Source organism: Rattus rattus, chromosome 5 (genome assembly GCF_011064425.1).
Source record: "Rattus rattus isolate New Zealand chromosome 5, Rrattus_CSIRO_v1, whole genome shotgun sequence".
NCBI classification, from domain to species: Eukaryota; Metazoa; Chordata; class Mammalia; order Rodentia; family Muridae; genus Rattus; species Rattus rattus.
The window spans coordinates 152,228,025-152,254,698 of NC_046158.1; the positions used below are offsets into that span (position 1 = coordinate 152,228,025).

Consider the following 26,674-nt stretch of genomic DNA (forward strand, 5'->3'; position numbering starts at 1 on the left):
TCCTTCCTCTACACAAAGGAGAGAGTTGGAGGTTCTGGACTAAAGGAGCAACCAATGCTGGCTCCTGGCTTCAGTCCCCAAACTCAAACCCACTGACGGGGAGGGAGTTCTGAGGACCCTTGGCTTCCCTTGTGAGGCCCTCACCACATTGATCCACTTAGGAGCTAAGCCCTGGCTGGGATGATGCAGCTGTGACTATGACTAGCCTCACTATGAGAAGCTCCAGCAACAGGAGCCGGACACACCCCAGTGACAACACCCCCAGGAGCTGAGGACTACACTACCATCATCCAGGTTCTTGCCATTGAGACTCTAGAGGTCTGATCCAGTCTGGGGAAGGCTGATGAGGAAGCTGGAGAGCATAGGCTTGACTCGGATGATAAATTGTATTAAGGCAAAAGAAAACTCCATTTAGTGCAGCAAGGGCCGAGAACTCTGTCTGCTCCAGACACTTTCAATGTCTCCTCACCAACTCTCACGGCTTCGGCAGACGCGTCTGGCTACCACTACTTACTAGGCCTGATGGGGCCCCAGGCTGCAGCTGGGACTATGCTCCTGTCCAGCCCAAGGCAGAAGGAAACTGGCCCCCTATTTTTCCATACTTTAGCCCGAGTGGAAAAAGTTATTGAAATATTCACAATAAAAACCAAGCTATATCTAGGGCTGCAGCCGAGGCTCGGTGGGTAGAGAGGGCTTGTCACACACCCATGGGGACGTGAGTTCTGGTCCCGAGCACCCACATAAAAAGCTGGGTGTGGTCATATATGCACTTGTACCCCAGCACTGTGTGTGAGAGGACCCTGTCTCACGGGAGCAAGGTAGAGAGTAGATGGAGGACACGTGACACACGCATGCATGCACGCACGCAGGCACACAAAACAACCCACTGGGACTCCACAAAGCCAGTCTATGCCTACTGTTGTGACACTGATATATCTGTCACGTAGACACTGAACTGCCACTTCAGCCAAGGAATCAGCATTGATTGGGGGGCTATTTTCACAATGCAGGGTTGTGACCTGGGTTACCTACTGTTGCTAACCCGTATTTCAAACGCTGATTTTCGTCCATTATTTAAGTTTTGGCGCTGATTTGAATTTTTCAAATATTCCATAAAAATATGGCTGGTGCTCATTTCTTGAGGTTTGACACACAGTTTGGGTCTCTACCCGAGGTACCTACTAAGTGAGGCAGGCAAGCAGAGGGAATAGCTCAGTGAACTGGGACTCCGCCTGGCTTGGGCCTTGAGTACACTCATCTCCATAGAATAGAATCAGCCAGCCTTTCTTTAGTAGCCGCTGAGGAACTCATCTTCTCAAACAACTTTTTGTTTATTATTCTTGGGTCTGTGAGTACGGGCATACGCCACACAGGTGCCACAGTGTCTCTGTAGGGGCTGGAGGCTAACTTTTTGGGGGTTAGTCTTCTCTTTCCAGTGTGGGTTCCAGGGATTGAACTCAGATCATTAAGCACCTTTAACTGTGGAGCTGTCTCTCGGGTCTGGTAACTTCCCTTTCGAGTATTCCAGCACATATCTTAGTACAGGAGGTTGGTGCCTGATCTGACCTGAATGAACTTCCGGGTGTATAAACAGTAAGGTACAGGCTATCCTCTGAGTGAACTTTCAGGGTAAACACCTATTTACTGTCTTCTGTCTGTTCCTAACTGGGTGATTAACGTGGTTAAAATCAGTTGCATGCTACACAGTGAGCAAAGGCTGACACAATCCAAGCCTGTCAGTCAAAACGGAAACGCTGTCACTCTTAGCAACCGGCTCCTCCCCCTAGACGCGGACACGGAAGACATGACAATACCTGGGCCCTTGAGTTCTCTGGTTCAAGTACTCTGCTGCTTCTTTAGGTGGTCCACGTCTGATCTGGCCCCAGTTCCTTTGCTCCTGGAAAGTCCCCCCCATCACACTACAATTTGTGATGCTTTCTCAGGTTTTCGACTAAGGCTCCAAGTCGCTGGAATCACCTGACAGGGCCGGTGAACCCTGGTAGCATGAATTTGCATTCACACGCTGCAGCATACGGTGGGCATGGGGCAGAAAATAACAAACCAGTGTGGCAAGAGGCAGCAAGGTTTGTTTCCTGGGGGAGCGTTCGGGAAGGTTCCTGAATAAGGAAGGGAAGAACCTGGAGCAGAACTGGGGAATGAGATTCCTGGTGGGTAAGATGGCACGTGCAAAGGTCCGGTGAGAACCGCAGGCGACACGCCTGAGGGAGGTGCTGGTGACAGAGGTGGCGGAAGGAGAGAATCCTACTAGCTATCATGTGAGCCACGTGAACGCCATGGCACACCCATGTGGCACCACACACACACATGCTAAGTAAATATAATAAAATTAAAAAATGAGACCGTGGGGCCGGAGAGTTAGCTCAGTGGTTAAGAGCACTGACTGCTCTTCCAGAGGTCCTGAGTTCAACTCCCAGCAACCACATGGTGGCTGTAATGGGATCTGATGCCCTCTTCTGGTGTGTCCGAAGACAGCTACAGTGTACTTATATATAATAAATAAATAAATCTTTTAAAAAAAAAAATGAGACCGTGGCCCTGAACTCTCCGTTCTGGGAATAGACTGACCTGCCGAGCCATGTACACCGTAAGCACACCGAATCTCTACAAAGCAGTTATCAACCACAACACAAACTGCGGTCGCCATCCCAGAGTTAAGCTCCACCTCCGTCGATAGAGCTTCTGGAAGGAGAGCCACAGAGGGAGTGTGGGCAGCACCATGGGTCTGGGAGGAAAGATGGTTAAGTTATCTCTCCTCAAGTCAAAGATGGCTAAAATACCTTTGCTCAGACCTCCTCCTGCTTCCCGACAAAGGGTCCCCACACTTCCCACCTGTGCTCTCCTAATCCCAGCAGGAAAAGCAGGGTTCAGGGAAGAGTGGGCAAGAGGCTTAAGAGGGAGCGGTTACCTCCAGGGGCATAGCTGATGCAGCCACAAGAGCCGTGGGAGGTAGCTACTGCAGGGCTGCGGCCCTGAGCCCTGGGGGCGGGAGAGGTTGGCACAGAAGTGAGAGGTGACAGCTGCACTCAGCACCCCCTGATTGGGATCAGGAAGACAGCCCAGTTTCTGTTTTAAAACACAAACACCCTGTTTTGAATCATTCCTTAATCAGTTAGCTCTGGCCTCTGTTCCCTAAGTAAACAGGGATCCCTCCTCTGGTTAGGCTGTGACAGACACGAGTCCTGCTTCTGTGTAACACTCAACAGAGTAGACAGTGGGTCCTTGGCATGGATACCCCAACGGTTTTGGCCTCCAAAGCAAGTATCACTTCTCTGGGGGCTTCTATCCTTCAGAAAGGTTTCAGGTTCCTTTGGGGGTCCAGCCCTAGGGCATGGGATGGTTTGGTCTCCATTTCATCCATACCAAGAGTGGGCTCTGGGTCTACTCCGGGCACATGTAAGTTCAGAGGCTGGGATAGGCATTGGAGCCAGGGTGGGACAAGGGTTGTCTTGAGATTTAAGAAGCAGAAATGCCTTTTTTCAGCTAGGATTGCTGAGAGGGAATCAATCATGTGGAGAAGTCGGCTGATGGTGATCTGCAGATGCTGCTCCTGGATCCAGCCAGACCTGAATCTCAGCAATCCCTGGGTGGCTCAGGTATTGTGATTAGATCAATTCCCCGTGTCGCATGCCTATGTGTATCAAATCTAGAGTTCTGCTTGCTCTCAGCTGGTAGGAATGGATACCCTGAATATAGCAGGGAAAGGTACAAAGAAACAACAGTGGGGTGGAAGGGGAGGCCTTGGGTTCTTGTTATGAATATTCCAACTGCATTGTCTCCTGGGTCCTGGTTACTCTGTCTGCACAATGGGCCTAAGGCTATGCTCTTGTTCGCTGTTCCCCTTTCTCTGACTCCCTAGCTTAGAGGTATAGTTTGGACCTGTCTCTGGAGGCTCAGACTCAAAAATCCAGTTGTCACATAATCAGAAATAATTGTATGCTGAGTGATACTTTGGGCTAAAAATTGCCAGTGGCCTTTCACAATCTCTTCCTCCTCAGAGTAATAAGACCCCTGCATCTTAACTGGGCAAGTGAGTGATTGCCTCAGAGAAAGATTACCTTGCCCTGACTCCCTTGCAGCTAGCTGTGACCATGTGACAAAGTTTCAGCCAATGGGATGTGAACACAAGTGATACGTGTAACTTCTGGGTCTGGCCCTTAAAAGGGGGACAAAAGAAAAGGAAAGAGGCTGGAGAGATGGCTTAGCAGTTAAGAGTACTGGCTGCTCTTGTAGAGGACCTGAGTTCAATTCTCAATACTCACATGGTAGTTCACAACTGTAACTCCTGCTATCCAGCACCCTCTTCTGGCCTCCACTGGTACCAGGTATGCAAGTGATGCACACGCACATGCACACACACATGCACACATGTGCACACACACACGTTCACACATACATGCACACACACATCTGTTCATGTAAAATTTAATGAGGACATTGACAACAAAAAAAAAAAGAAAAGAAAGGGTGGCTTCCCTCTTCATGGTCCCTCTTTGTGGCTGGAATTCATACATGAGGTGAACTGTGAGTAATCCTGGCAAGGAACAACGTTCCCGGATGTCAGAAAACAAAACCTGGAGGAACCTCCATTCCAGGGCTAGTCCAGCTCAAGATGCTTATGCCTGGAGTCTGAGGTGTGTGCGTGTGCGTGTGCGTGTGTGTGTGTGTGTGTGTGTGTGCGTGTGCGTGTGCGTGTGTGTGTATAAGTGTGTGCATGTGGGTGTACATGCTCACGAGAAATTAGTAGTTTCTTTGCTATTTCAAGGGCTTTTGCTTGTTTATTTTTTGAGGCAGAGTTTCTCTGTGTAGTCTTGTCTGTTTGGAGCTTGCTCTGTAGACCAGGCTGGCCTCAAGCTCACAGAGACCCATCTGTCTCTGCTTCCTGACTGGTATTACAGTTGAGCTACACTACCACCACCAGCTATGTCAAGCCTCTTAAGTTCAGGTCTTCCAGAATTAGCAAATAACCCTACCCCCCTTTTTTTAACCATATGGGGAGCTGGGGGAGGGGATGGACGATTCTGGAAGAGGAATGAGGACATTCAGAGATTACACAAGAAGGCAGACGAGCCTGAGTCCTACTTGCACTCTCTCTTGGGTGATCTCACTCCCCCAGAGCTTCAGTTTCTTTTTCAAATGATGGAGACTGGTAGCCTATGGTGGCTTTGGGTCCTTCCAGCTCTGACCTCCCAGTTTGGTAGTTCTAGGACATAGAAACTCAGGTTCCCAGGGGGGCTCTGGAGAGCCCCATGGCTGAGGGGGGCAGGCGGGGCCATGGGCCCTGAGGGCAGCTGCTGCCGAGTTCTTGCTGATTGCTGCCACAGGGGAGTGCTGGCTTGCCAGATTTCCTCATTTTTCAAGAAGAGCTAGAAATCCGGATTGTTTTGGTCTGTGCAGTTGCCTGATTTTTAAATGTTGGCGATAAATTCACATTTTTTTTAATACCCTAGAGGCCAAAACAAAAATATCGGCAGGCTGAATTTGGCCAGTGGCCACCGGTTAGGAATTTCTCTTTTGACACTGTCTTCCTCCCTTTTCTCCGTCCTCCTTCTTTCCCTCCCTTCTTCCTGCAAATATTTACTTGGTGCCTTCTAAGTGGGAGACCACATTCTGTGACTGCGTCCTGCTACCACGAAGCAGCAAACGAGGCAAAATGGATGATCTGGTCCCCCAGAGGCTTGGTGTCCTAGATCACCCCGATTGGTTCATCCAACAAACGCACACTAAGCCAGCCTGTCCCCTGAACCCTGTTGGGTTGGGAAGGTGAGAAACGCTCATGGACTCTTGTCCTCCGAGTCCCCAAAGGTGGCATCCACAAAGCGCGGAATTATGGTGGAGATGCACCATTGACGGAAGTTGTTACAGGAAGTCCCTTCAAGAAGATGACATTAACTACCAGACCTGAAGCTGGGCACGGTGGCACACATCTGCCTCCATAGCGTGCTGAGAGACTGAGACAGGTGCATGGAAAGCAGAGGTTGGGGACCAGCTAGGAGGGCCAGCTGAAGTGATGGCTTGGCTGAAGGAGTGGGGCTGGGGAGAGGTGGCTGGCACTGAGGTATGACATGAGCCTAGGGTACGGGACTCAGGATTGAGTGCTCATTGGGTCCTTCCCTCAAGGGCCCTCTCGGTTTAGCTTGAGAAGCCCAGGGAACACACATAGGAAGGTCGGCTTCTCCCGGGCTTACAGTCTCACCCAGCATAATCCAGTGTGTGTCTGGGGTGGTGACTGCACTCGATGGATGGCTATCCTCAAAACAGCCTTAATGGGCGACATACAACAGCCCCGGGGGGAGCACGTGCCTGCCAGGCACAGCCCTAGGGGATGGCGTGTGCTTGCTGTGGCTGCTGGCTCTACTCTTATTGCTGGCAACCACCTAAGCTTCACGGGGCCTGAAAGAGCACGCCGCCGTCCCTGCCACACATATTAATGACGTGTCTATGGGTGAGAGATTTCTGCGCCCCTGACACCATTTTTATATCCGGCACAGCATTGTGGCAGATAATAAATCTACCCTGTTAATCACACCTCCGGCTTGTTATGGCTTCCATAAAAACTTCGAGCAGCTGGGAAAGCCATGAGGTGATGTCAAGTCCAGCACACTAAGCAGAAATAAAAGGGTTTCCCAGGCTCGGCGGGTCTCTTTCCCCACCAGTGCCGGAGGCAGTTACCCCTGGCCTCTCACCTCGGAGCAGGCAAACCTCTATTGCTTTCCTCTTAGGTGCCACCCTCGGCCCCTCCCGGTCCCCCTGAAGAGATAACAAATGTCCTGCCCATCTGCTTGTGGTTCGTTAAGTCCACAGCAGTCTGTGGAGATGGATCACTCAGTGAAGTGCTCCCACACAAGCATGAGGAAGGTCCCCGACAACTGGGTCAAGAGCCGGGCACGGTGGCATGCACCTGGGACCCCAGAGCTGGGGAAGACAGCTGGGGCCAATCCTGTCAAAGAAGCGAGTCCCAGCTTCAGTGGGAGGAGGAAACAGAGACAGATACCCACTGTCAACCTCTGGCCCCATAATGCCTGTTTCTCGGTCTAGAGAACTGAGGAAAGCACTTCGACCCAGTTTCTAGTTTATTATATGTCTGGATGCGGTCTACCTCTGCCCTCTAAAGTAAACCTCAAGGATTTTGGTAATTATAGACACCGATGACTTCATGCTTTGGGAGCAAAGGCATGAGATGTCAGATGGGAAATGTACGGAATTCTCACAGACCAAAGGGACATTTCTTAGCATCCAATCCCCGGCTGACTCAAAGAGTCAGCTTTGTGTTGGCATATGGTCACGAGGAGCCTCCGGGATTCCCAGGACAGGCAGCCTGGGCACACGGTTGCTTTGGAAAGTAAGGAGACACGCCAGCCGGTTGGTTGAGTGGGTAAAGGCACCCGCTGTCAAGCCTGCTGACCCGAGTTCAATCCCTGGGGCTCCCACGTGGTGGAAGGCGAGAACTGACTCCCCCACGCCATCCTCAGGGCTTCACACTCTTACAGTGCCGCACACATTCACACCGAGACCCAGAAACCCAGGCGCCCGCAGAGTAAGCAAACACATAAATGTGACTTTTTTTTTTTTTTTTTTTAAAGAGAAAGACAAAGCAGAATCCTTACCTTCCCATATCTGGATGCGAACGTTCCTGTGAGCAGGGAGTGGAAAATGATGATTGTCTCGTCCAGGTCCCAGACGAACACGCGCTGTGATAGAAGAGAGGAAGGAAAGATGGAGTCGCCTATGTCTACGTCATGTCCACAGGTCCCAGTCTTCCGTGAGGAGTCTGCAGATGGAACCCACGCTGTGCCCTGAACCTCCAGTGAACTCCAATGTATGTTATCGTAGCTGACTTTTGGACTCCCACCAGCTCCCCCTGAGCTGGAACCAAGGGTCTTCAACTAAAAACTCAAAAGGACTCACTCAAAAGCTTCTCTCAAAAGCACATGAAGAAACCTTAGGATGCTGTTCACAGTGAGAGACTGGCAAGTTAGCTCACCGCTCGCTGTAAGCCTGGCACTGCTGTTTCCGTTTGTAACACATTTGACTCTGCAGTTCTAAATAACACAGGGGAAGCTTTCCTCAGGAACTTGCCAACACCTGGACTCCGTCGGAATCCATGGAACTGTTGCACTTCATCCCCAGTCTGAGGCAGAGGAGCAAGTGGGCTGAGGCGTCCCCACTTGTCTCTGCCTCTGCTCTCACTCTCCGATGGTTTTTCTTCTTCATTGTCAGTGTGAGCTAACCACTCTGCATGTTTAGTTTTATAGCCATCAATGTCTTCTACACACGGACTTTTAAAAAGACTATTATTATATGTGTATGAAGTGTGTGTAGGCATGTGTACCACCATGTGTGTGGCTCTGTATGTCTGTGTGTCTGTGTGTGTTTCTGTGTCTCTGTGTGTTTCTGTATGTGTCTCTGTGTCTCTGTGTGTGTTTGTGTTTGTGTGCTTGTCTGTATGTGTCATTCTCTGTGTGTGTGTATCTGTGTCTATGTGTATGTTTCTCTCTGTGTGTACATCTGTGTCTGTTTGTGTGTGTGCATCTATGTATGTCCATGTTTGTGTGTGTTTGTATGTGTGCTTGTGTCTATGTGTATGTGTACATCTCTGTGTGTGTCTGTGTGTGTCATTGTGTGTAAGTGTGTGTATATCATTGTGTGTATATTTGTGTGTCATTGTGTGTATGTGTGTGTGTGTCGTTGTGGATATATGTGTATGTCATTGTGTGTGTCATTGTGTGTAAGCGTGTGTGTGTGTGATTGTGTGTATATGTGTGTGTGTGATGTATACATATGTGTGTCATTGTGTGTCTATGTGTGGGTTTGTGTGTCTGTATCTCTGTGTGTGTATGCCATTGTGTATATGTGTGTGTCATTATGTGTCTGTATCTCTGTGTGTGTATGCCATTGTGTATATGTGTGTGTGTCATTGTGTGTCTGTATCTCTGTGTGTGTATATGTGTGTGTGTGCTATTGTGTATATATGTGTGTGTGTTGTTGTGTGTATGTGTGTACTCTCTCCTTCTGCCTTTCTATGGTTCCAGGGATCCGACTCAGGCTTGTCTCAAGTGTCGTTACGCACTGAGCTTCCCTGCAAGCCCTTACCTGCTGATTTTAAATGTTGATAATTAGGAGCTATATACATTTTTTAAGTTGTTGTTCATTGTAGAGAGAAGTAATACATCTAACCGACCTCATGGCTCCAGATCCACTTTGAGGAGAACATGTCCACCATCAAGGTCAAGTGTCTCCTTGTCTATCCTTCTTTCTTCTGTCTACACCCTGATGAAAATCATCCCGGTGTGTTCCCAGGTGAGTCCCGCCTGCTTGGTAGAACCGACTCCCAGCCTCTGTTGGAGTTGCTGGTCGCTTCTGTTTTCTCTTTCTTGTAATGTGCCTTCACTATAACCTCAGATGCAGTCACAGCCCATTCACACACACACACACTCACACACACACTCACACACACAGTATCACACACAGTATCACACACTCACACACACTTGCACACACAAACTCACACTCACACACACAAACACACACTCACACACACTCACACACATACACACACACTCACACACACTCACACACACACACACACTCACACACACTCACACACACACTCACACACACTCACACACACTCACACACACACACACACAGTATCACACACACGCACATACACATGCATGCACACACACAGTATCACACATACACAAACACATACACACACAGTATCACATACACATATATACACACACACTCACATACACATACACTCACATAGAGTATCTTCAAAGATGGGGGAGTGAGGACTGGATTGCCCCTGGGCTCCTGAAAGCAGTGCCCTTAAAGTTCCACCCTGTGCATTTCTGAACTCAATCCACTGTTCCCTAGATTCCAAATCTCCTCCACCCTCACCTCCCCCTGTTTTTCACCTGAGCACATCCTTAAGTTGTACTTTCTGAAGGGATTGTGGAAAGTAACTCCCCCAAATTCTTACAAAATTATTATTCATATTTTCTCTGCTCACACAATACTCCTTAGAAACAATGTTCTCCAAATCTTGGGTTCTCTCCCTTCATCCCTTCAGTATTCTCTGGTGCCCAGGGTCTAGATGACGGAGCTGATGTTTTACTGACCCAGTCCTTGCAGATCTGACTTTCTCCACTCCTATGTGTGTGTGTGTGTGTGTGTGTGTGTGTGTGTGTGTGTGTGTGTTCAACATCAGGTGTCTTCCTCTATCACTTATTTTTTGAAACAGAATCTCTCACTGATCCTGGAGCTTCCTGATTGGCTAGGCTGACTGGTCAACAAACACACTAGGGTTACAGAAGTGCATGGCCACCCTTGGGCTCTTAAGTGGATGCTGGAGTTTACACAGTGAGCCCTTTATGCTCTATCCTGGTTAGTTTTTATTTTCAAATTGACCAGACCTAGATCCAGTGCCCTGGGAAGAGGAACCTCAGCTGAAGAATTGCTTTTACAAGACCTGCCTGTGGCTATGTCTGTGAGAGATTGTCTTGATTGAGGATTGATGTAAGAGAGCCCAGCCCACCATGGGTGGCACCATCCCTAGGCAAGTGGGCTTAGGCTGTATAAGGAGGCTGAGGAGGAGCCAGTGAGAAAGCCAGGAGGCAGTGTTCTCTGTGGTTTCTACTCCTGCCTCCTGCCTCCGACTTTCCTCAGTGTGAAGGGTAAGACAAATCAACCCCTTCCTCACGGTCATGGTGCTCAAACAACGAGAAAACAAAGTACAGCACTCACAGAGCCACCTCCTTAGTCCGGAGTTTGTTTGTTTGTTTGTTTGTTTGTCTGTTTGTTTCTCTCCCCTGCCTCTCAGTGTTTCTTTGTGTAGCCTAGGCTGTCCTGGAACTCATTGTGTGGACCAGGTTGGACTCAAACTTAGAGATCTGCTTGCCTCTGCCTCTCGAGTGAGCATTTCTCTGTGTGTGAGCATGTCTCTGTGTGTGAGCATGTCTCTGTGTGAGCATGTCTCTGTGTATGAGTGTGCCGTATCCCTTGAACTGGAGTCACAGACAGTTATGAACTACGGGGTGGGTACTGGGAATTGAGCCTGGGTCCTCTGGAAGAGTAGCCTGTGCTCTTAACTGCTGAGCCATCTCTCCAGCAGCAAGTGTATTCTTATTGTGGGCCATATAGGCTGTGTAAAAAAACAGTTAGGAATGCATTCCCTTGGAGGAGGCGTTTTGTTGAGCTCAATGCCTTGGATCAATTTAACTTACAAGTTTTAATTGCAGAATTAAAAAGCAGTTTGTGGATGTCTTCAGGCTCCAATGACTTACCCACTGAACTTTCCCTCAAGCAGTCCTAGCTTCGTCTTCTTGCCTCACTGACTCTCAGCCAAAGGTCCCTAGCGGGTGAGCTCCTGAGGACATCTTGCAGGTCTCTGTCCATGGCTACTACAACTTGGGATGAGTGGATCCCTAACTACCCCAGATAGATCTAAGACTTAAATTTGGGGTCTGAAAGAAAACCATAGTCTCATGTCTGGGGGCTGTCAGTAGCCAAGTGGCCTGAGGGGAAGAGAAGGCTCAATGCAGATAGAGACGAGCCCAAAGCTACCCCAGGACTTGGCTTCAGTGAGAACTGGGGGAAACTGGAGGGGTCTGAGGAGTACTGTACAGGGCAGGGCTGTTGAAAACGCATAGCACGGGGGCTTTTAGCTCCTTCCGCACACGAGGCAAGAGGCCCAACAGTTTCCTTGTTGCACTTTGCAGGCTGGCCCTATCACCTCTCTGATGCCCCACTGCCTGGCTCTCCACCCTCTTTAAGTTCCAAGAGGGTTCTGCATCCTTTATACAGACTCCGTTTTCACACGCCAGACGGCTCAAGCTGGTGGCTGGCACCGGTAGCCCAAGGGTTTCCGTCTAGCACGTGCTCAGAACTTCAGCTTCAGCACAGGCCTCTCTCCTGGGGGTCTGCCCTTCAGGAAACTGCCAGAGACCTGAGAGGTGTGAACGAGCCTGCTGACAGTAAACTCAGAAGCAAGGCGGTGCTCACACCTCGGTTGCCCATTCTCTCCCTCCCAACCCCTGCCCGCAAGAAGCAGGTGTTTCCAGAATAATATTTCCCTGTGAACCCCACTTCCATGCTCTGACCCTCCCACCCCTCCTAGTGGCATGGAAAAAACGTCTCCCTAAGAGCAGAAGCCACAGAACGTTAGTGCAGAGTCCCCCAGGAGGGAGTATTAACAGCCACCTAGGCTACTCTATGCAGTTTTGAACTGTTGGGGTCATGCAGGGATTCAGGAGCGAGGAAGGCCACAGACAACAGGAGCCTTTTGAAGCAGACCCAAACCCCACTGAAGGGAATGTAAGGGTGCCCCTAGTTCAGTGAGAAGGGTAGCTTTAGGACTGAGGGGAAGCCATGCACAATGGTACTTGCCTAGAATCCCAGCATCAGGAGGCTGAGGTGGGTGAAAGGATTTGAAGCTTGAGGTCAGCCTGGACTATGTAGCAGAACCCTGTCTCAAGCCCTACCCCACCTTTGACTATAGGAACAGACGCAGGGTACTGGGCACACATTGGGAAACTGAGGCAGGAGGAACACAGGTCGGCCTGGGATACACGGCTGGATACAGTCGCATCCCTTTGGACTCGAAGCCGTTTGGGAGACCGAGGTAGGACTTTGAGACCATCCTGGGCAACGCAGTGAAAGCCCATCTCATAGTGAAGGGGGTGGGGCCTGAGGGCGGGGATGCTGAGGCCCAAGTTGAGGGTGATTCTCCCCAGCAGAAACCTAGAGTGTGCCATTTGTTGCCGACTTAGAGCAGCGATGAGAGTGAGGCTCACAAGGACAGTATTTTCCAGGACAGAACAGCAAAGCCACAAGCCACCGTTGAAGCCACACTAGTGGCACAGGTGGTACTAGGTGCCTTAGTAGTGGGGTGCTCCTGGCCTGGGTACCCACAGGTCTTCTGAGGAGGGCATCCTCATCCCCCTCCCCAGAGGGCATCAATGAAGGGACGAGGCTAACACTTAAGTTGGTCTGACCTTGGGTCAAGTGGTGTTAGGTTCTCTGCCTGCTCCCTGGTGGGACATCACCCTGACAGTCCTTGGTAGTTCCCTGCAGTTTGTATTTCTTTAATCCTGTGTGTGTGTGTGTGTGTGTGTGTGTGTGTGTGTTTGTGTGTGTGTGTGTGTATGAGTGTGCAGATGTGTGTTTATGCATGTGGAGGCCAGATAGCAAGCTCAAATGTCTTTTTTAGTTGTTTTTCTACCTTACCTTTTGAGATAGGGCCTCCCATTGACTCTGGAGGTCACTGATTGGCTAGAATATATGCTCACCAAATACCAGGGATCTGCTTGCTTCTGTCCTGAGCCTGCCCCACCCCCAGTCTGGCTTAGTAATGGATGCCGGGGATTTAAACTCAGGCCCTTGTGTACAAAGCTTTTTATTGGTGGAGACATCCCTCCAGGCTCCCCTTGGCTGTTGCAGCCTGATCAACATGTCCCTCTTATCCTGTAGGTTCCGTGGTTCCTCTTTTTGCCACCAAAGGCTGGTGGCTGATACTCCAATGTCCTTATACTCAACAGGGATTTTCATGGCTACTGCACAATCTGGCAGCAGTGAGGCAGCTGGCCTCTCCCTAAGCCGGTAGGCCTCAGTGCTGGGGACGATGGCAGTGACCAAGCTTTGCGCTTCTATGTACTGAGACCAAGCAAACATTGGGACTCTCATATATTTCTGGGAGCTGGGCTGGGGCTCAGGAATGAAATGGGTTTCTACCAGCCTATTATTAGATAGACAGAGTCCAAGACATTAAGGAATGACCAGGATGCTCACACGATCTGAGTTTGTGGCTGTCCTGTGAGGTGTCCAGGAAGGCAAAGGTACCCCTGTATGTTTGACATGCTGGGCACAAATCCCATCTTTCCTGATGCTACCCAAGCCCCAGAGCACATGGCAGCTAGCAAACAGAGCAGGGTAGACCCTTGAACTTGCTTGCTTCCCTGTGTACACTTGGGTCTATCTCAAGGGCACTCACGAGGCCTGTGTCCCCCCTGTCTTCCTCCCCTGGTCAGGCTGGCTCAGGAAAGATGCTCATATCTGACAAATGCCAGTGTGCCCTCCAGACCAGCCTCCTCAGCTCTGGCTGCACACTGGAACCACTGGGACCTGGGGTCCCCACGTCAGGCAGTGTGACCAAGCGGGTCTGGCATTCAGCTTGAGGAAGAAGGTCCCTTCCAGTTCTGCAGATGTTTCTGTCCCCAGCCTTGGAACATCCCTGCCTGAACTACTAGGGTCACACTGAGGATGGAGACCTTGGGCCAGCCCCAGGTTGGGACAAGGTGGACTTCCTAAACTGCCCCCACCTATAGTTACTTGTCTGGGATGAGACCTGGTACATGCCCCCATCAGTGTACTCCAGTTGAAAGATCCTGCCTGTTATCTTCCTAACCAGGGGCTCTCAGGGTATAGCCCCTTTGGGGTTCAGCAGTCTAAGGGACCTGTTATACACCCACTTCTCTGGCTTGCCCAGGACCTATGGAATTAGAGCCTCTGAGAGGGCCCCATGATCCCCCAGGGGACTCAGATGCCACCAAGGTGTGAGAAGCATGGTTCATGCTGGTCTCAGGCTGTCCTTCCCCAGTTTAGTCACCCAGCAGGATCCTATACAGTCAACCTAATAATTCTGCGTTTCTCCCCCTGGGTAGTGAAGCTCTGTCGCTGGGTTGTGCTTAGAAAGTACAACTGACTAAAGGCTTAGAGAGCCTCAGCCCTCAGCCTCGATTCGGGCTACAGATATAGATCAGTCCCCCCCACCAAAGACACCCCCTAGTTACCTCAATTTCATTGACTCCTGCTGGGGAGGGGTCACTACTCCTCTTTGACCGGCCCCGGAGTTTCCCATCCGAGGCCCGATGTGGCCTGTCTGTGTCACCCTCCTTTGCTGGTGTGGAGGGTCCGTTGTGTGTGTTGTAGTCTCCTGGGGAGAGACGGGATGATATAAAGGTCAGATTCTTGGCTGGGTGTCTCTTCCACTTCATTATGCAGTCCTCAGAAGAGACCCTAAAGACAGCACCAGAGGTCAAGATTGTAAGATTAAACTGCTGGTCACTGCCATCCATGCCATGATGACTTTCTTCCAGCCATAGACATTAAGCCCTGTTTCAGGTTCTGGGCCCTGTCTAGAGGATCAAGCACTTTAAAAACTCCGGCAAAGGCAGGGAGCATAGCTCAACTGGTAAAATGCCTGCTGTGTAGGCCCAAGGACCCGAGTTTGATTCCATGGGGCGATCTCAGTGCTAGGAAAGACAGAGACAGGTCTGGCTCAGGGATAGCGGGCCAGCTACTCTAGCCTAACTCGTGAGCTCCAGGCTAGTGAGAGACTTTGTCTCAAAGGAAGTGAAACAGCATTTTTGAGGGTGGGATCTGAGACCGTCATCTGGTTTCTGCACACAAATGTGTTTGTGCATGTAGGGTGTAGGGTGGTGGTAGGGGTGTTACATGAGCGGTTTGTGAGGGAAGGGTTATCTGCTCAAAGATCTGGAAGAAGCGAAGGACAGGTCTGACTACAGTGAGCAGCCCATGCCGATGGCTTGAAGACTCCTCCGTGGATGGAAAGATGAAAATGTAAGCCCACAGGGAGATGAGCTTCCAGCAATTAGACTTCAAGTTCATGCTTTGGGGCTTGATCCCCAGAGTGGTAATGGTGGGGCTTTTCAAGGGTGGAGCCAGTAAGAGGTCCTCAGATCCACTGGGGACACACTTGGAAAGGTCTGGGGTCCCTCCAGGCTGTAAGCTAGATAAACCTTTCTTCTTTATAAAGTTACAAGTCTCTGGGATGGCATTATGGCAACGTAGAAATACAGCCTCGCATAGCTAGTTTCCAGGGACCCTCCTACCCCCAATCACATGGGTATTTGTGGCTTAATGAGTTTGTTGAACTTGCCTGGGGTTCCTACAGATTAGTGGCAAGATCTGGGCCTGTCCTCAGCAGCATAACCGTAGACCCTCTTGGACCCTAAGAGGACATCCCGTCCCATTTTCTCACAAAACAGTTTTAGCCTCTGAACGTGTCCTGCAGAAACCAGTTCTCCTCTAGTTCTCAGAGAGCACAGTGGGAGGGAGGGTCGGCTTGGACTGAATGCATTTGGGAATGGGCTGAATTCTGCCTCCTATTTTCCCCTAAAACCCAAGGGACTCAATTTTGTTTCTTTAATATTTATAGAGCTCCTTAGCGACTCACAGACACAGGAGAGAGGAAACCCAGTGTGATGTCAGGGATGGAGGGGCCTCCTCCCGCCAGCCAGCACCGGACCCCAGCACAGAGTCAGAAACAGCTTTCTTCAAGAGGAAGAATTTCTTCTAACCTCAGATACTTGATCAAAGCAGTAAGAGCAGACATCTTAGTTGGTCCTGGTGGTATGGATGTAACCTCAGCTACTTGGGAGGTGGAAGCAGGGGGATTAAAAGTTTGAGATGGTCCTGAGCTACAGAGTAAGTTCAAGGCCAGCAAGTGCAAGTTAGTGAGACTTTGTCTCAAGATAAAAAAAAAAAAATGAAAAAGAGGGCTGGGCTGCAGCTCAGTGAAAACACTTGCCGAGCAGGTTCCAGGCCCAGGCTTCACTCCTCACTACTGAGAATCAGTTCACGTTGTAACATCTCATGGTGTCTGCTGATCTGTTGAAGCTTTACAATAACCCACCATGGATTGCTGACTTACACGATACAAGTGTATTCTTTTTTTTTTTTTTTTTTTTTTTGGTTCTTTTTTTTTGGAGCCAGGGACCGAACCCAGGGCCTTGCGCTTGCTAGGCAAGCGCTCTACCACTGAGCCTAATCCCCAACCCCTACAAGTGTATTCTTAAAAGTTAAAAGGTCATCTCTCTCTCTCTCTCTCTGTCTCTCTGTCTCTCTCTCTGTCTCTCTCTCTGTCTCTCTGTCTCTGTCTCTCTCTGTCTCTGTCTCTCTCTGTCTCTGTCTCTCTCTGTCTCTCTGTCTCTCTCTGTCTCTCTCTGTCTCTCTCTGTCTCTCTCTGTCTCTGTCTCTCTCTGTCTCTCTCTGTCTCTCACAGAGAGAGAGAGAGAGAGAGAGAGAGAGAGAGAGAGAGAGAGAGAGAGAGAGAGAGAGATCCCCTGAGCTCGAGTTTCAGGTGGTTGTGAGCTACTCAAATGAGTGCTGGGAACCGAACTTGGGTCTTGTGCACAAACAGCATTGTCTTAACTGCTGAGCCACCTCTCCAGCCCTGCAAGTGTTCCGGAAACTGGACAGTCCAAGGTTAAGATGTCAGCAGGTCCAGTTCCTGGTGAAGTCGTTGTGCTTGTCTGTGGGTAGGGTTTTGTTGTTTGTTTGTTTGTTTATGGTTTACTTGTTTTGTTTTCCTTGAGACAGGTTTCTCTGTGTAGCCCTGGCTGTCCTGGAACTCTCTTTGTAGATCAGGGTGGCCTCAAATTTACAGAGATCCAACTGTCTCTGCCTCCCGAATGCTTCCATTAAAGGAAGGCACTACCATGCCCCGCTCATGGGTAGGTTTTTGTCATGTCTTCCACAGGAGAGAGATCAGCTCTCTTACTGTTTCTTACGGGGACAATCCCATTCCTCAGGGCTCTGTCCTCATAACTTAATCACCCCCTAAAACCCCACCTCTAAGCTCTGCCCCACTGAGTGAGAGCTGACAGGTGACCTCCACCTGGGAAGGAATAAACATTCAAAAGCCAGATGTGGCTGAGGCTGAGGTAGAGCTTCTCTCTCTCTCTCTCTCTCTCTCTCTCTCTCTCTCTCTCTCTCTCTCTCTCTGTCTCTCTCTGCTCTCTGTCTCCCCTGTCTCTGTCTCTGTCTCTATCTCTGCCTCTCTGTCTCTGTCTCTGTCTCTGTCTCTCTCCCTCTCTCTCTCCCTCTCCCTCTCTCTCCCTCCCCACCTGATTTGTAGGTTTTGAAATGTTAAGCACCCTTCAGCTTGCAAATATCACACATTATATAAATTGAATTCCAATTTTAAACCAGTTTTTGCATCTTTAGGATAAAGGCCCAATCAGTAAAAGCTTAGTCTTGGCGTACTATCGCTTTCTTTAGACGTATCTCTGTTTTTGACGTGTGTGGCCTGGGGTTTCCTTCTCATGGCCTTGTCCGGTTTCAGCTTCCAGCTTGTGATGCCCTCAGAGGGTATCTCAGGATGCACTTAACTTTAATTCTCTTAGAAGTTCCTGTAGAACCTGTGGTTCTTATTAAAATGTTCAGAATCAACCAGCAAAGCCTTCTGGGGATGGTATTTTCTTTGTGACTTCTGTTTTCCTTTGAGGCATGGTCTCCTGTAACCCAAGCTGGAGTACACTTCATTACATAGCTAAGGATGAGTTTGAACTCCTGATCCCCCTGCCTCCAGCTCCCCAGTACTGAAATTACACGTGTGCAAATTACACATGTGCACCACTACACCTGGTTTTATGTGGTACTGTGATGGAGCCCAGTGCTTCCTTCAGTAGGCTAACCAACAGAGCCATTCCCCAGCTCTTGCTCTGTTCATCTTCAACGACACCAATACCACCACCGCCACTGCCATCGGCGTCGGCGTCTCACTGGCTACACGGCTGTGTAAGGAACCACTTGCTTCTTGTGTGAGGCAGGGAGTTTCTCTTACATGGACTCCACATTTTATCTAAGTTATCAACTCAGGCACAATCACAATGACGTCACCCCTCTCCTTTGTGGTCCCCCCTTTATTCTGTTTTTGCCTTTCATTGGTCCCCTCCACTCTGGTCTCTTATTTTTGTGCCTCTGCTTATTTTGTCTCTTTTGAGAGTTCATTTTTTTTTTTAAAGATTTATCTATTTAATGTATGAGTACACTGTAGCTGTCTTCAGACACACCAGCAGAGGGCATCAGATCCCATGACAGATGGCTGTGAGCCACCATGTGGTTGCTGGGAATTGAACTCAGAACCTCTGGAAGAGCAGTCAGTGTTCTTAACCGCTGAGCCATCTCTCCAGTCCTTTTTGAGAGTTTCTTAAGGTAGACGAGGTCTTGGGGCTGGAGAGAGGGCTCAGCAGTTAAAAGCATTGCTCTTCCAGAGGACCTGGGTTCAATTCCCAGCACCACATGGCAGCTCATAGATATCTGTGGCTCCAGTCCCAGGGGTCTCATGTCCTCCACTGGCCTCCATGGGCTTGGTGCACATGTGACCCAAAGACAAAGAAAAGCAAGTACTCACACACACCCCAAAATGGAAACGAATAGATATTTTTTAAAAATTAAACAAGATGAGGGGCTGTGTCTGTAACCCCTTTTCTTCTTTTCTAACAACCACGTTATTTCCCTTTGCTGTTTTAACGACATTCCATAAATTGTGATATGTCCTAATTCAAAGCACTTTTAAACTTCCTTTGGATTCCTTGACCCCCAGGTTGCATAGAAGTGGCATTGAGATGTCAAATGCTTGAGAAAGTTCCAGAAGCATTTTCTACTTATTAGTGATTTAATTCTTCTGTCACCAGAGGCCGGGCTCTCTGTCTTGGATGCCAGCTGAGCCAGAACCTGCTATCTGGTCCAGAATGTGAGTCTTTCAGGGAACGCTTGCCCTGCATGCTGCCGGAGGGAGCACACTGCTGCTGAGATGCGCTGTACAGACTGCCTGTTATCACAGCCTTTCCCTTCCATGCCACATCCCCAGTTTTCTTCTCCAGAGAAACGGATCACGGATGGTTGCTCTGCACCTTTCCAGAAACTTCCTATGTAAACATGGACGCCAACCTACTCTTCTATTGAAGAAAACTCTGGGGACAGGTTTCACACAGAGTTTTGTTTTTTATTTTCTCTTTTCTCCCCATGAGGGTGAGGCAAGAAACAGTCTCACTTTGTGGTTCAACCTGGCCAGAAACTTAGTGTGTAACTCAGGCTAGCCTTGAACTCCTGGCAATCCTCCTGCTGTAGCCGCCTGAGTGCTGAGTTTGTAGGTGCGAGACAGGGTGCCTGGATTTTCATTTGCTTTACTTCTCTCCACCTATGATAGCAGTTCAAAAAGGGCGGTTTAGGCAGACATCATTGTATGATGTCACTGCGCTCCTTTTTTTCAGAGCTGCATAGTATTCCACTGGTGGTTGCACCACTGATTACCTAATAAGAGTCCACCTAAGCACTACTAAATTCCTTGTAGTCTTTTGCTCTGATATTAACTGCAATAAGGATTCTTTTTTTTTTCTTTTTCTTTTTTTCGGAGCTGAGAACTGAACCCATGGCCTTGCGCTTACTAGGCAAGCGCTCTACCACTGAGCTAAATCCCCAACCCCAGGATTCTTTTTCTTAAGTGTTTGTATTTATGTGGGAGTTGTCTTTAGGATAAATTCCTAGTTGGGGAATAGTTGGGTTAAAGGGTGCATGAGCTTCTAATTTTGTCAGATGTTATCTGACTGCACAGAAAATCTTAAATCTCTTCTTGAGAACTTAGCATTCTCTTACTGGCTGAGGGAGGTGGTTTAACAAATTAAAAACAACCTTCCAACTTTCTCTTGAGTACCATGGAGCACATTAAACCACAGGAAAGAAGTTCTGGCCTGGTGTGTTTGTTCTCTTGGGTCTGGACAGGTGTTTAGACATTTCTCTGTGCAGTGGGCTGCATAGAGTCCTCTGCCCACTGTCGGCACCCGCACAGACGTTGACACCCGTTAGAGCAGCATGTCTTTCAAAGTGGCCGGGAAGAGGAAAGTGTTAGAGACCATTTCTTAGCAGAGAGCTGAGAGCCAGTGGGATCTGTCAATCAAACTACTGGAGTAGGTGGAAAAACGTCAGGTGCTTTAGACGGTTTCAAAAGTGGAGTTTTGTGGAAAACACTAAAAGCCTGCATGTGTGCACATATGTGTGTGCATGTGTGTGCACATGAGCAAAATGTTCTTCTCGTGCAACAAATACTGGGGAAAGAGGCTAGGCACCCCAGTTAGAGCTTACAATTATTGGTACCATTAGATTAAGAACTCTTTTTAGATTTGGTATCTTTTGTATGTGAGTGTTTTCCTTGTATGTCTGTCTGTGCACCATATGTATGCCTGGTATCCTCAGAGATCAGAAGAGGGCATCAGATCCCTAGGACCAATGATTGTGAGCCACCATGTGGGTGGTGGGAACTGAACTCAGGTCCTAGAGGAGCAGCCAATGCTCTTAACCACTGAGCCATCTCTCCAGCCCCATGATGCCATTAACATTTATGTGAACTTGTGAGACAAAAAGTCACCCTAACCTTTTATTGTTATACCTGAGGCCGAGGGATAAATAATCTTGGAGTGTGTGGAAAGGACACCTCAGAGCCACAATGAGTCCTGTGTTTGCTCCTGATGGGACCTAGAGATGACCTTTCCATTTAACTCAAGGAATCCTCAGGAAGAGTGACATGAGTCAGGTTCACCCTTGAACTCTGGATCTAGGAGCCCATCTTCCTGCCAGTAGCTCCTCTCCATCCCTGTTTCCCACCAGCCCCCTGTTCCTCTCCTTTGTTGAGACCAGTGCTCGGAGACTACATTCAGAGAAGCAGAGCGCCAACGGTTGTCCAAGATCAGGAAGAGAAGTTAACTAGACTCCGTGTTCTTTCTCGAAAGAAAATGATTTTGAAGTTGCTAAGTGAGAAGGGCTGTGTGTTCGGTAAATGTTCTGGACAAGATTATGAGGATTAAAGAGCGGTCAAGCCTGACGCTCCCTTGAAAGCCGACTCCAAAATACTTGGCCAGGTGTCTCCATTTGTCTTCTGGACAGGGAAGAGGAGCTCCTCGGGGAAGGGACGTGGAGATCTGGATCCACAGCCACACCAAGAGCCCAGATAGAGAGGGGGCAGGGTTCTCCCCGCTGCTTCTTCCTTGCTCTTTAAGCAAGGAATAGCTAGCGGTGACTGTCCAAAGGCCTCAGGCTGCTGAACCCAAGAGCACCAGAAGACTCTGGAAAGAGGCAGAAGGAAAGCTGGTGTAGAGACCATTCCTATAATCTCAGCACTGAAGGTGGAAGCAGGAGGATGGGAATTCAAGGCCATCCCTCGCCTACATCTTGAGTTCAAGGATAGCCTGGGCTACAGGAGACTCCGTCTCAAATAAGACAAAACAACAGAAGAAGGAGACTCTAAGCTGGGTGCCCCTGTGACCCCAGCACCTGTGGGACACTTAGTTTGCAGACTAGCTGAGCCACCACTCCCATCCCCCACCACGTCCTGCACAGAACTACACACATGCTCCTTACCAGACAAAGCAACCTGTCACTCCTCCTCCCCCTCCCCCAGTAACTCCCTAGCAACCTCACAGTAACTCCCTTTTGCAGCCAAACTCATCCTGGAACTAGGGGACGTGGTCCAATCTGGATTGGTTTTTGGTACATGCACAGTAAGGGAACATGTCCTCTGAATGACCTTTTGGGGGTAAAAAGAAATCTTCTAATTACCATCTTATGCCTATGCATGACTGGGCATGCATATGATTAAGCCAGATGTATCATGGGAAAGGATACCTGTAGCAAACCAAGGTTTATATACCTGAGACCTGTCAGTCAAAACAGAAAATCATCCCGACTCTGCCCCTAGCAACCAGTTCCTCCTCTTCCTGGACCCACAAAAGGAAACCCCGGAAGTAGCATAGGGCTCTTGAGCAACCTCGCTGGAGCCCACCATTCCCCCGCAGTGTTTCTACCCTGAGCTTTTGCTTTGCCCTCAAATAAAACCCCTGTGGCTTTGCTACATCTGAGCACCTCATGAATTCTGTGAAGAAAACACCAAGACTCTGGAAACATCTAAGTCAGACAACAACTTCTGGTTGGGAAGCTGAAGCAGGAGGATTGCAGATTTGGAAGCACCCTGGCCTGTGTAGCTAAGAGCTGAGGTGAGATCCAGGACACGGGTGTGGGTGTGTCCACTGTCTTCTGGCTCTGGAGTGCTGGGTTTCCTTGTCCCCCCGTCTATTGGTTCTGGCACAGCGCTGACTCTACTCTGGCTCCAGCCTTGGGCATAAGACCTTCTCCCATCCCAGCATTGTACCTAAGCCACAAAGGCTGGCTGTGGGATGGACATGTGACTAAACTGGCCAATGAGAGTGCTCTAAGGCTCTGGCGGAAGGATCTAGAAGGAAGAAGCCCTTCTTTGTGGTGATGCAGCAGGCAGGATAAAGTCCCTGACCTATGCCACGCTAACTCTCCAACACTGCTTATAACCTGCCTCACAGGTGTTTTTGTTTCTTTCATATAGTTTTTTTTTTTCTATTTTCTGGAGTCTAAAAGTCCTGTGTAATACAGGGTTTCCCTAAAACTCCGGTGCCTCAGTGTTGATTGTACCCCGCAGGGGTCGTGAGGATCCTAGAAGGCTGAGACCCGTGAGTAACAGCGGCTCAACCTCCTCAGAGAGAATGGACACGGGAGGGTAGCCCGCTAGCTCTCAGGCCGACTTATCTTACATTGAATATGTGTGTGTGCAGTGCCTGCAGAGTCCAGAAGAGGGCGTCAGATCCCTGTGGCTGGGATTACCGGCAGCTGTGAGCCACCCAAGGTCGGTGCCGAGAACAGACTCAGCCCCTCTGGAAGAGCAGCGAGTGTTCTTCACAGTTGAGCCATCGCTTTAGTTCCCCTTCCCCCACCAGTCCTGCCCCTGCGAGCTTTAGGGAACATCTTAATTGGGCATAACCAACGAGTAGCTCAGCCCAGAAGATGAAGCCTGAGGGCCTGGGTTCAAATCCCAGTCCCACAGTTACTAGTCCGTACTTGTTACTCTGACCTGTACTGTTCTCTGTGGAGGATGGGGGTGCGGGCTGGGGGGTGAGAAGCCCTTCTCTTGTGAGGATTGTGGCACGTCCTTCCTACTCCAGTTTGCAAATGTATCTGTGAGACTATTTGATTGCAGTCTACAAAGGCCAAGTGGACAGTGTCCCAGGGCTGGAGAGATTGCTCAGCGGCTTAATGCGCTCTCTGTTCTTACAGAGAAGCCCGGTTTGGTTCCCAGCACACACATGGGACTCCGGTTACATGTTCACGACCCCCTGTAACTCCGGTTTCATGCCATCCAAACATACACGCATTAAAAAAAAAAAACCTGCGTCTTTAAAGAAATCTTCAGAGCCCCTCCCCGCTTTTTGTCGTTCAAACTAAGGACTGCCTGGAAAACAGTAGGTGCTTCATAAATGCTTGTTACTAAGGGTAGAGAGAAGACTGTGCAAGCATGCGTTTCTCTTGGACCACAGCTCGCAGAGCTGCTTCACTTGGGAGCTTGGCGTGAGTGAGAACGAGAGCTTACTTACCGGCCAGTGACTCAGAACTCTGGCTGACATTGTGAGGAGCCTCCTGGAGGACGTAGGTGGACGTGGAGAGGGGCGAGGAGCAGAGGCTGCTGGCCGGGACATAGGGCGGGTTGTATGATGGGCTGAAATACTGGGGGTACTGGTTCTGTGGGAAGCTGGGGTAGGAGGGGTAATCCTGGCAAGAGAGAAAAAAAAAGGGACAGGGGTTGAATGAGGTGCCATGCCTGGCATCCCGGGCTCCCTCTTCAGAGCAAACCCCGATTTTCCAGAGGATCGATGTCTAGTTTTCCCATAAATGGATTCTGACCCAAGAGCCAAGTGCAAGTGGCACAGGCTGAAAGTAAAGGAGACACGGGGACAGAGGGACGAAGCCACAGAGTGGAAACAGGGTGGTCCCTCGTTGGCTGACACAGGACTGGGCAAGATGACCCACACCGGGAAGGCTGAGGTGGTGGGGATCCCCATCTGAACCTGCGTCTCCCCAGGACTGGGAGCTGTGGTGTGGCTGCCGAGTCCAGCCATCTCTAAAAACAGCTCCAGGGGTTGGGGGTGGAGGGCTGGCCATGGAGGTGAGGAAAGTCCTTGGTCTTCCTGCCTGTAGGAGAGCCCGAGGGTGAGCAACTGTTGATGACCCTGAAGAACAGGACGGTGGATCGACAGTCTCTTGGTCAAGGCTGTGTCTCCAGTGTGAGAACCGGGCCTACATTCATTGAGACCTCAGAGATGCTGTGTGAGCCATGAATGGAGAGCAGACCTTGGGCTGAGGGACATCTCATGCTGTGTGAGCCATGAGTGGAGAGCAGACCTTGGGCTGAGGGACATCTCATGCTGTGTGAGCCATGAGTGGAGCGCAGACCTTGGGCTGAGGGACATCTCAAGAACGTTTCAAAGAACAAAACAGAGCAGTCCCTACGATATCAGGGTCCAGGATGTCCCCCCAGCCTCAGCTATCATCCCTTCCAATACAGCCTCAGTCATGATCCACCATTATTACCATTGTCAGGGCTACCACATCACCACCATTTCCCCTGCCCCCACCATCACCACCATCTCCATCACCATCACCATCACCACTATCATCACCATCACCACCATCTCCACCCTCCATCATCACAATCTCTACCATCATCACCACCTGCACCACCACCACCACCACCACCACCACCACCACCACCACCACCACCACCACCACCATCTGCCCCCTACCCCTGCCATCACCAACATCTCCATCACCATCTCCATCACCATCACCACCAGCACCACCACCATCATCACCACCATCTTTCCCCCTACCCCGCCATCATCACCACCTCCATCACCATCACCATCTCCATCTCTATCACTGGCACCATCACTACCACCACCACCACCACCACCACCGCCATCATCATCATCACCATCATCATCATCATCATCATCAGTGACTCACTCACAAGAAACTCACAGAAGATTCTGGGCCCCAGCTCATTTCTGCTAAGTCAGAATTACCAGGGACTCTGAATCTGTGGCAGGGTCCTAGAGTAAGATGGTCAGCTACCTGGAGTTAAGAACTGCATCTGGAAAGTCCCATTTCAGATACAAGCTCTGGCTTTGTGTGTGTCGTTCATGGAGCTGGAGGGGAGAGTGTTTGTTCTTGGTACTTTTGTGTATTAGCAACACGCGAGCCTTTTGTTTCGAGAGTTCAGATTTACGGGAAGAGGGTCCAGTAGCAAGTCTCCCCAAAGGTCCTGGAGCTAGGACCCGGAGCTTTGAGCATGCTGGCACTCATGCTACTACCGGCCCACACCCTCTACCTTTCGTAGGCTAACTCTTTTTGTTCCTAAATGATTTATTTATTTTTATTTTACGTGCATTGGTGTTTTGGTTGCATGCATGTCTGTGTGAGGGTGTCAGACCCCTGGAACTGGAATTACAGACAGTTATAAGCTGCCCAGTGGGTGCTGGGAATTGAACTCAGGTCCTTTGGAAAGCAGCCAGTGTTCATAACTACTGAGCCACCTCTCCAGCCCTTTAGGCTCATTATTTATGTGTCTGTGCCTGTGTTGGGAGTATGCCATATATGTCTGTGTGGGAGTATGCTCCCATGGAGACCAGAAGAAGGTGCCAGATCCCCTGGAGCTGGAGTTGCAGGGGGATATGAGCCCCCTGAGGTGTGTACTGAGACTCAACCTCCAGTCTTCCTAACCACTGAGCTATCCTCCCCAGTCCCTAGTTAAATTCCTTTTGGTTGTTTTAGACAAGGTATCATATAGCTCAGGCTGGCCTTGAGCATACTAAATAGCTAAGGATGACCCTGACCTCCTGGACCTCCCGCCTCACTCTCCTGATTGCTGGACTACGGGTGTACACAACCACATCCGGCTGTCTCCAGACTGATTCTTAACTGACTCTAAGGAAAGCCAAGTGACTTCCACAGTGGCCAGCATCCCCTGAAACAACCATCAGATGCAGAA

General features: G+C 49.7%; 1 protein-coding gene across 1 annotated transcript in view; it reads right to left on the reverse strand.

The window, feature by feature from the left end:
• Eya2 (EYA transcriptional coactivator and phosphatase 2) overlaps window positions 1–26,674 on the reverse strand; it is a 104,649-nt gene that overhangs the window by 34,679 nt on the left and 43,296 nt on the right. Inside the window, exons 6-8 of the mRNA XM_032904801.1 lie at window positions 24,222–24,396; window positions 14,817–14,959; window positions 7,626–7,709 (exon numbers count right to left, since the gene is read on the reverse strand). Coding sequence (XP_032760692.1) covers window positions 7,626–7,709; window positions 14,817–14,959; window positions 24,222–24,396 — 402 coding nt within the window. The remainder of the gene's footprint in view (window positions 1–7,625; window positions 7,710–14,816; window positions 14,960–24,221; window positions 24,397–26,674) is intronic.